General features: G+C 45.0%; 1 protein-coding gene across 1 annotated transcript in view; it reads left to right on the top strand.

The window, feature by feature from the left end:
• SAXO1 (stabilizer of axonemal microtubules 1) overlaps window positions 1-3,246 on the top strand; it is a 68,625-nt gene extending 65,379 nt beyond the window's left edge. Inside the window, exon 4 of the mRNA XM_034774880.1 lies at window positions 2,219-3,246. Coding sequence (XP_034630771.1) covers window positions 2,219-3,246 — 1,028 coding nt within the window. The remainder of the gene's footprint in view (window positions 1-2,218) is intronic.
• The last annotated feature ends 6,753 nt before the right edge of the window (window positions 3,247-9,999 follow it).

The following is a 9,999-nucleotide window of genomic DNA, read 5'->3' on the forward strand; positions in this document are numbered from 1 at the left end:
GAGGGGGGCTGGAGAAGATTGGGGATCAGTGAGAGGCTGCAATGGGCAGATGAACTAACTTAGAAAGGACAGGTGGGATAACAGCAAAGGGAATTGATCAGAACGAACATCAGCCTATTTGGATCAGTCCTTATAGTTTCCAGGACTAATGCATCCAGTCTTGATCATTACCTTTAGCTCATGACTCTCATCCAGGTGGGTACCACACCACTTTATATACTTAACTGGTTGCGTAAACTGCACAGAGTGGGCATGGCCATGCAAACAGTATATTTCTTGAACAACATCAAGACCACTGCTATTTAGATTCCTAGCAACAATCTGAGCATTGCTGATATCTTTGAGTGTCTGGAAAAGTTACTACTTCAGATGTGCTGCAGGTGGCAAAACACCCTTCCAGATCTCACTATGGCTAGACATCCCCACAGATCTAGTAGTGGAGCCTGATGGACTGAGGCCAGGACTTTAGGGCCATATTTTAAAGGTATTTGGGCACCTAAAGATGAAGATTAATGATTAGTGGGATTTTCAAAAGCTCCCAAACTATCTGACTCCCATTGATTTCAATAGTAGCTAAGCTTCTAGGCACTTTTGAAAATCCCATTAGGGACCTATCTTCATCTTTAGGTGCCTAAATACCTCTAAAATCTGGCCTTTAGTACCTAAATATGAGGAAGGCTGGTACTATGTAAACACTTAAAATAAATGAGGCCAGATTAGTTTAGACAGATCTTCACTCTGAGGAAGAAAATAAAATCCTGGCCCCACCAAAGTCACTAGAAGTTTTGCCATTGATTTCAATGGGGCCAGGATTTCATCCAAGCTGAATTTTCAAACATCAGCCATGGCACTTGGAAGGTCCCCATGCTAGCAGGCCCCTCCTTGCAGTTTTGCATGGAATCCATTTTTGCCTGGTGCACTGGGGACACTAGGCTGAGGTCGGAGTATGAGCAGTAGCAGTGCTGGCTACTGCTGCCACTTCATGCTGGGTGTCAGGGCAGAGAGACTGGAGAACAAATGCTTAACTTAAAAATAAGCTTTAATTTTTCAACTTTGCATTGTAACGAGCGCAGCTCTAATGTAATTGTGCTGTATTATAGCACAATCATTCAGAGGGACTAATACTGTTTGGACTGGAAAATTCAAATATCCCGATGCCTAATTGCATCATTTACTTTCTGGTACTTTGAAATCCAGACTTCCTTCCTATAAAGAATCAGCTGGAACGTTATTTGTCTCATGCCTCTCAATGTGGTTTCAAAGCAAAAAAATAAGACTTGGGTTACTGCCACGGTTATTTCATTTCAACTTCCTACCAGTAACCATATTGCTCTCTAGGGGCAATTGCACAAGATTAGTAAGAGGGAAGAAAGATGGCTTTGTGGCTACAACACTGGTCTGAGAGCCAGGAGTTTTTGCCACAGATTTCCAGTGTGCTCTGGAAGTCAATTTAACTCCCTAGGCCTTGGTTTCCCCATCTATAAAATAGGATATAATATGCACCCATCACCCAGGGCTCTACAGAGAGTGTACTAATGTTGGCAAAGTGGTAGATTATACTTAAGCCTTATACTTAAGACTGTAAGCAGTTTGGGGCAGGGATCAACTGTTCTATGTTTGCACAGAGCCCAGCACAATGCAACTAATTAATAACAATAGAGGTCAGGGTTCTGCACATGTTGATAGCACTGCTAACATATAGAACAGTGCAAAGAAAGCAGGAAATGCCTCTCAATGCACTACTCTAGATGTCATCAAGAAGAAACCCTGAACTCAGTTCTGGGCCGGGAAAAACTGTCTAACCAATTGAAAAAATCAGTTGTCCTCAAAGAGGAAGACACAGTGAGGAAGGACTGGCTTGTAGCTGAGGCTCTAGATTGAGACTTAGGAGGCTTTGGTTCAATTCCCAGATTTCTCCCAGACTCAGTGTGTGACTTTGGGCAAGTCACTTAACTCCCAGTGTCTTATCATCATCCCCATCTTACTGAGATGAACTAATCCTACTTTCTTCCTACCATTCTCTGTGTGGTCTATTTAGATTGTAAACTACTCAGGGGCAGGGATGGTCGCTCACAATGTGTTTGTACAGTGCCTACCTGATTGACACGACTAACACAAACAACAAATACTAATAACCAAAGCATGGGCTGTTATATTTTTAAACTAACTACAGAACTTGTGCATTGATGGACACTTAAATCAGATTCTTACATTTCAGGTGATTATGTGCCATGGAATGAATCAAAACGAGAGATGATTAAACCAGACAATAAATACCATCCATCAGAAGCAAAATTTGACTACAGAACCACTGTCCAGGATGATTATGTATATAAGGGACCAGTCGCCACTCACAGCTGCAAACCTCTGAATCCAGCCCACATGACCAAGGCACCTTTGGAGGACCTGACAAATTATAAATTGAATTATGTACCACATCCCTTGGAGAAACGCTTTGTCCATGAGTATGAGAAGTATAAACCCAGTGAAACCCCATTTGATGGCCTCACCACCCACAAACAATCATACAAGGGTCTGGCTGGCCCGCCTGCCAAGATAGTGAAACCGTACCAGTCAATGCCAACCCACGATCTCCCATTTTCCTCTTCCACAGAGTTTCGGGAAAAATACCAAGCTTGGCCACAGCACCCCATGTTCACCAGAAAACCTGATGTGTATGTGCCCCCCGTAGAGAAAATGGACCTTCAGACAACTACTCAGACTCATTACACATACCCTAAGGGACAGCCAGCCAAGGCATGTCGGCCCTTGGGCCATGTTCAGAAAACCACTGCACCCTTTGACAGCTGCTCCACCATGAAGGATGATTACAAGCCATGGCATGGTAAGAAAGCAAAACCCATCATACCTGTCTCAGAACTTACTTTGCCAGCAGAACCAATGGAGAACCTGACCACCTTTCGGGCCCATTACGTGCCTCACCCCCCCACTTTAACTAAGAGCTTTAAGCCGGGTTGGTCAGCTGCACGGCCTAACATGCCACTCGATGCAGAAACCACCTACGCCACCAGCTACACACCGAAGGAAATTGTCAAATGCCTTGCCTCCTACAAGGAACCCCCAGGCTATGTGCTTCAAGAAATCGATGCTGTCGGTCACAAGTTCTACCGCCCTGTTTCAGAGGCTGAACGCCCAATGAGTTCAAAGAGTAAAGAGCGAAGAAGCAGCTTTTCTGGGAATGGACTATACCTACCTGGCCCAAAGGAACTACCAATGACAGCCTGATTTTTGTTTTTTTTGGTTTTTTTTGTTTTGTTTTGTAACCCTCTTTTAAATTGATCATTGATTATTGATTTTATTCCTTTAAAGATCTTAAAATAGCTCCCAGGACCTAGCTCCTGGTGGAACACCTGAATAATAAGAATCCTAATGTTTGGGGCAAGAACATTTTAATCACTGGATTGTCAGTGTTTTTCCTATCTCCCAAACTCTATCTTTAGTTAAGCAATGTCTATGGCGTGGTGACAGATTTCTTGTTCACAAACGTATCAGGCACTAAGTTTCCTCCATGATGAGTGTGGTACAGCAGCCTAGATCATAGGTAGACAGATCCCTTAAGTTACAATAAAAACAGAGGTTAGTTTTGAGTGCAGGTAAATAGCACAAGCCCAAGGTCCAGCCATATTTGAGTCCATAAAAGACAAGAAAAAAATGTTTAAAATTAGATTTTTCAGGGTTGTCTCCCTTAATAATCACAGAATTGTAGGGGTGGAGGGGACCTTGCAACATCTAGCCCCCTGTGCTGAGGCACGACCAAATAAACACAACCTCCACCTTTGAAGCCTATTCCAGCACTCAACTATTCTTATAGTTAGGAAGTTTTTCTTAATATCTAACCTAAATCTCCCTTGCTGCACATTAAGCCCATTGCTTCTTGTCCTACATTCAATGGACACAGGGAATAAGTGGTCACCAACCTCTTTATAACAGCCCTTAACACATTCGAAGAATTATTAGGTCCCTGCTCAGTCTTCTTTTTTCAACATTAAACATGCCCAGCTTTAAAAACAAACAAACAAAAAAAACCCCTCTTTCCTTATAGGTCAGCTTTTTATTGTTCTCCTCTGAAATCTCCCCAAGTGATCTACATCTTTCCTAAAGTGTGGGGCCCAGAATTAGATGCCACAGTACTCCAGCTGAGACTTCACTAGTGCTGAGTGGAGTGGACAATTACCTCCCATATGATACTCCTGTTAATATACCCCAGAATATTAGCCTTTTTGCAACTGCATCACATTGTTGACTCATGTTCATTTGTGATCCACCATAACCCCCAGATCCTTTTCAGCTATACTACTGCCTAGCCAGTAGTTCCCAATTTTGTAGTTGTACATTTGATTTTTCCTTCTTAAGTGTTTTGCACTTATCTTTATGAATTTTCATCTTGTTGATTCAGACCAATTCATTGCAGTTGTGTAGAATTCAAATTCGGTCTTCCAAAGTGCTTGCAACCTCTCACAGGGTGGTGTCATTCACAAATGTTATAAGCATACACTCCATTTGATTATCCAGGTCATTAATGAAAATATTGAATAGTACCAGATCCAGGACTGACTCTGGCAGGACTCCACTAGATATGTCCTCCCACTTTGACAGTGTACCATTGATGACTAATTTGTGAGTACAGCCTTCAACTACTTGTACATCCACCTTATAGTGCAGGGGTCGGCAACTTCTGGCATGCGCTCACCAGGGAAAGCACCCTGGTGGGCTGGGCCAGTTTGTTTACCTGCCGCGTCGGCTGGTTTGGCCGATTGCGGCTCCCACAGGCCAATGGGGCTGCTGGAAGCAGCATGGGATATGCTGGCCGCGGCTTACCTGCTGACGTGGCAGGTAAACAAACTGGCCCAGCCCACCAGGGTGCTTACCCTGGCGAGCCGCGTGCCAGAGGTTGCCGACTCCTGTTATAGTGATTTCATGTAGACCACATTTCCCTAGTTTACTTATGAGAATGTCATGTGGAACTAGGGCAAATGCCTTAGTAAAATCAAGATATCAAGTTACATTACTGCCCAGAACTAGAACACTAAATGGGAAATCTTCAAATCTCACAAAGTAGGAAGGGTCAGTACTTGGATAGGTATACCTGGAGGTCTCTTGCTGCAGGAAGTTGTACAAGTACTAGGAAGTCAATACTGTTAGGTAACACAGCGGTTCTCAACAGGGGGGGCCCGCAAGGCCCCGTGGCTAAAACCCAGAGCCCGAGCACCAGCGCCTCCCATGGGTCTGAAGCTCCAATCCTTGGTGCCCCCCCACAGGGCTGAAGCTACAAGCAGAAGGGCTGAATTCCAGAGCCCTGGTGCTCCCCACAGGGCAGATGCCCTGAGCCAATGGGCACAGTTGAGGGGGACATGAGGGTGTTGCCCCTCCCAAAATTACAGTGCAAGAGCAGGGCAGTCCCAGGGCAGCTCCACTCCCCCCACCTCCTTCTGTCCCCGCCCCCTGGCCAGGTCGGAGGGGGGAAGCCAGAGCCAGGCAGTGTGGGACGGCTGGTGCCATGGAGCAGGCAGCCACAGCATTTCCTCGCTTCCTGCTGCTGCAGGGGGTTGAAGCTGCTCCTCAGCTCCCAGCCCCCTTTGCTCATGCAGCCGGTAAGGGTCGCCTGGGCGGGGGACCCTGCTTTGTGGCTGGCAGAGCCCTTAGGGAACCGGGAACCCTCCTGCGACACAGCCCCTCCCTGCACCCTCAGTTACCCCCCTGCCGGCATACAGCCCCTACCTACCTGCTGCCTGCACCCTGAGTGGTTTTCAAACTTTTTGAGCTGAGCCCTGCACCTTTGAGTTATAATTTTTGGTCACCCCTCCCCCCAACCCAGACAGGCTGGGTGGGTGGGTGGCCTGCTGAGGTGAGTCAGGGGGTGGAGGTGGTGCTCCCTCCCTGGACCCCGCCTTGCAGAGCTGACAGGAGCCCTGCCGGCCCCTGCCCTCCCAAAATAGAGTCAAACTACACCTATGCCCAAGGGTCCCCCCCTCACTGAGCCCTGGAATTTTTATAGCATGTTGTGGGGGGCCAGAGAAAGAAAAAGGTTGAGAACCTCTGAAGTAGCAAATTTCCCTCTGAGTCAGTGCTAAAGCAGTGCCCATGCATGTTGCTAGGTGGGTCACGGTGCAACTGGAGGTGGCATCTTCTGGCTGTGATGGAAAACCAAGGTCCTGACCACTGGTGCTTATTTAAGTTCCCATGGTGCTTTTCTGCAAGATAGATACATTAGTTCTGTTATCCAGGCCAATTTCCTAAAATCCCCCCGTTGTAAATTAAGCAGTGGTTCTCAACCATTTCAGGCTCTCGACCCATTTGTAAACCTTGATGGCCCATCATGACCCAGAAAATAGCTATAGTGCAAACAAAAATCTGGCTTATTAAATATTTCTTACCCACGCTGTATAATGTACACATTAATGTAGTAAGTACTAAATAAGTGTACTGTGCGTACTGTAGTGCATCTCCTGTCCCGTGTGTCTGGCTGGGCTCAGCTCTCTGCTCTCTAGAGTTGGAGTGCCGTTCAGGTTTGACCCAGGCCCCTGATGTGGAGGCTGGTTGGACCACATTTATGAGCATGGCATTGCAACCTGGAGTAGGGTTACAGCAGCACTCACTCAAATTTGGTCTGGACAGCTCCCCTTCCCCCCGCCCCCCCAGCATCAAGACAAAGGGGTGGCTGGGAGAAACCTGAGCAGCACTCTGACCCATGCACTAAGTTGCAACACCTTCTCTGCCTCCCCTCCCCCCGCAACTGCCCATTCCCCACAGGCGCAGTAACTCCCTCTCCCTCTCCCACCCCCAGGCCATTGACACAATTGTGGATGGCTACCCACAGGCTGAGCAATCATGATCTAAAGTATTGTTAATTTCTAATCTCAAGTGCTAAGCATTGTTGCTGTGCAGTGTTGCAGAGAAGCTCTGTTTCAACCATAGAGGTGGCTCCATTTAAATAGATTGAAGTGATCCTATGTATAATATGCATTTTAGTTATATGCGTGAAGCCCTCTGAAGCCCTTGGGAATGCAAGTTCTATATCAGTGATTGGAAACTGAAGCTAGACAAATTCAGACAAGAAATAAAGTTTTTTTTTTTTTTTACATTGAGCTTAATTAACCATTGCAACACTTGAAGTCTTCAAATCCAGACTGGATGCCTTTCTAAAAGACATGCTCTAGTTAAGACAGAAGTTCTGGGCTTGATGTAGGAGGAACTGCATGAGATTACAGGGTCTGTGTTATACAGGGAGGTCAGACTAGAGGATCAGAATGGTCCCTCTCAGTGTTAAAATCTAGTAAATGTTCTCTCACCTCTGCTGGTGCAAGAACTCTCTCCTTTTACAGTTCGTGCCACCTGTAACAGACTTTATGGCGCATCAATAAACCATCTCAGGTCAAATCTCAACTGAAAAGATTTTACTTGCTAATCTCTTTCTCGCTGTTTGCTGCTATTTATTACAGATATTTTGAAAACTCTCTGGAACACAGGTTCTATGAAAGGTGCTACTCAGGTTAAGTGCTGGGGAAAGAATTTGTCTTCTTATACAGTAAAGCTCTTTGCCTGTTAATTTAACACTCTCACTTTAACCTGACCATGAAAATGGAGCAGCGTGTGTCTAGGATGTAAACCTATCTTTTTTACTGTATTTTGCCATATGGAATTTATCAGTATCAATATGGATTTAAGTATAAATGTTACAGCGTGTGAGTAACTGCTGGTTTTCAAACATTAATAACAAAAGTCCAGATTCTGCAAACACTACACCAACTTCCACTCCACAAAAGCATGTGCCAAATCAATGGAACTGATTTTTTTCCAGGGATTTCACAGCATGGGAGCTAGCTATGTATTTTTGCTGACTTGTACCTTAATAAAATGCTTTAATGTTTTAAAACTAAACCAGAATAATACAAGGAGCCTAATTTATTCACATGAATAAATAATTTGCAAAATCCCACTAGAATGTCCTTTGGCTTTTTTTTTTTTTTTTTTGTGTGGTCCACATAACACCTTAAGTGTCCATGGTGCAGTGTAACAGGTAAAATGACAAAAAACAAACAAACCAACTTTCCTGCCCTGAAGAGCTACAAACTAAACACATACCACCCCCCCCCCCCCAACAACAGGACTGCTACTACTTCTGAACAGAGGTTTCTGCTTAGAGCACAAGGAATTTCATGGACAAGTTGTAAACTGCACAGTGTCCGTGTTGACTTTTTAAATGAGCTTTAGTGATGTGTCTAGGTTTGTCACATGCATAACATGAATATAACTAGCATTAGGACTTAAGTTAGACCCACTGACTCCAGAACAGTGACTTGGTTCTTTTTCTTTGCCCTCGTGTTCTACAGAAGCTCAGCTTCTTTCCCATACTTGGGACACTGTGTGCCCTCCCATTCTGTCCCTCCTGCATGACAGGGTTCCCCCATTCCTGGATTTTTTTAGCATTCTCCCCATGTCAGGGATACTGTGTATCTCTTCCCCTCCCCACCAAATAGCTTTCTTCTCTTGGACTGGAAGGGACAGGCCGACAGCTGGCATCTTTCCCACTGCATGAAGCAGGCACTGGAGATGTTGAGAGTTAGGAGGGAGGAAGGAATGAAGCCTCCTTTACTCTCCTTTCCCTCTGGCTCCTCCTGCTGACTAAACAGCCACCGGATAGGTGTTAGGGACTTTACGGAGAGTTAAGAGCAACTTTTAAAATAATGATAGCTCTTCCAGTTTTCACTAAAGTCAACAGGGGTCTGCCTATTGATGCATAGAACATTGCCTAAACATTTGCAATCCATCAGATTTGGCATTCAGAAGTTATCATGTTACATCAAGACAGGCAGGCAAACAGAGAAATGCTGGGCCTCGTTTCATCTGGTCCATGCCCTCATCTCCTACTCACCCACTCTGCCCCACTAAAAGTAGTAAATAAAATACCCCCCTTGAGCACAGCTGTATTTAATTTGCTGTGATTTGTATATAACGGGTTGACACTGAGATTTTCTTTTTTTGGTATTGAAACCACTAGGATGGCCTGTTAGTTGAAAACTGACTCCATAAATGTTTCAGTAAGTGAAGTGTTTTAACAAGCATCCACCAACCTCAGAGGCTACTTAAACCAATAATGTATGCTTAAAAAAACAGTGCATGGAAAAGGAAAAAACACAGCCCAAACCAAATTACTCCTCAGCCCAACCATTAAACGTTTCCTTAAAGAAGGCAAGGAAAATGTCCTGGCTCCTTGCTTGGTGATTAAGCTCTTCATGGCTTGTCTGGTCTGATCTTTCTGGTTCAGGTTTTATTTTTGTGATTCACCATTGGCCCTGGGGATTTGTAAATGAGGTCAGCCCAAACCCCACATGAGATCTAGAGGCAGCAGACGGTTTTATAGTACTGAGGAGGGTGCTAGGGGAAATGGTTTCCCATGCTGGTGTGATCTTAACCACGTATGTGTATCTAAATGCTGACCATGCACTCAATCACATCCTGCTAAGGGTTCTGCCTAAACAAACCCTATTTATGTGCACCAAGAGTACAGGCTTCCAGTGCCCACTTCCTTCTCAGCCACATAAAACTGCCATGTTTTACTTATGTCGGCACAGAACTAAATAAAACAGTTAGTTAGTAAAGGCTTAAATGCAGAGTTTATAGAACACATTTATATGTACAGCCTTAGCAGACAGGCTGGAGGACCACATCCAAAACAAGTGACATTTAGCTTGTTCACCCTCTGTAGGGGCTTTTAGCTAATAGCACACATGAGCCATCCTCCTCCTGTCCCTGGCCAGCCAAATTGCCCTGAATGGTTAAGAGCAAGTGCTCTGCAGGGTGCAAGGGGAGTGGACTCTCTGGGAAGTCTCACAGAATAGCAACCCCTGTATAGGCGGAAGGATTTAGCTGATTGCATGGACGTCTCATTGGCATCAATGGAAAATATGTATAAAGAACAAATGTGGAATGTCCCATAATGCTCCACAGTGCAATTGCAAGAAGAGAATTTTGTCTCTA

The sequence above is a fragment of the Trachemys scripta genome, chromosome 6, assembly GCF_013100865.1.
Source record: "Trachemys scripta elegans isolate TJP31775 chromosome 6, CAS_Tse_1.0, whole genome shotgun sequence".
In the NCBI taxonomy this organism is placed as follows: Eukaryota; Metazoa; Chordata; order Testudines; family Emydidae; genus Trachemys; species Trachemys scripta.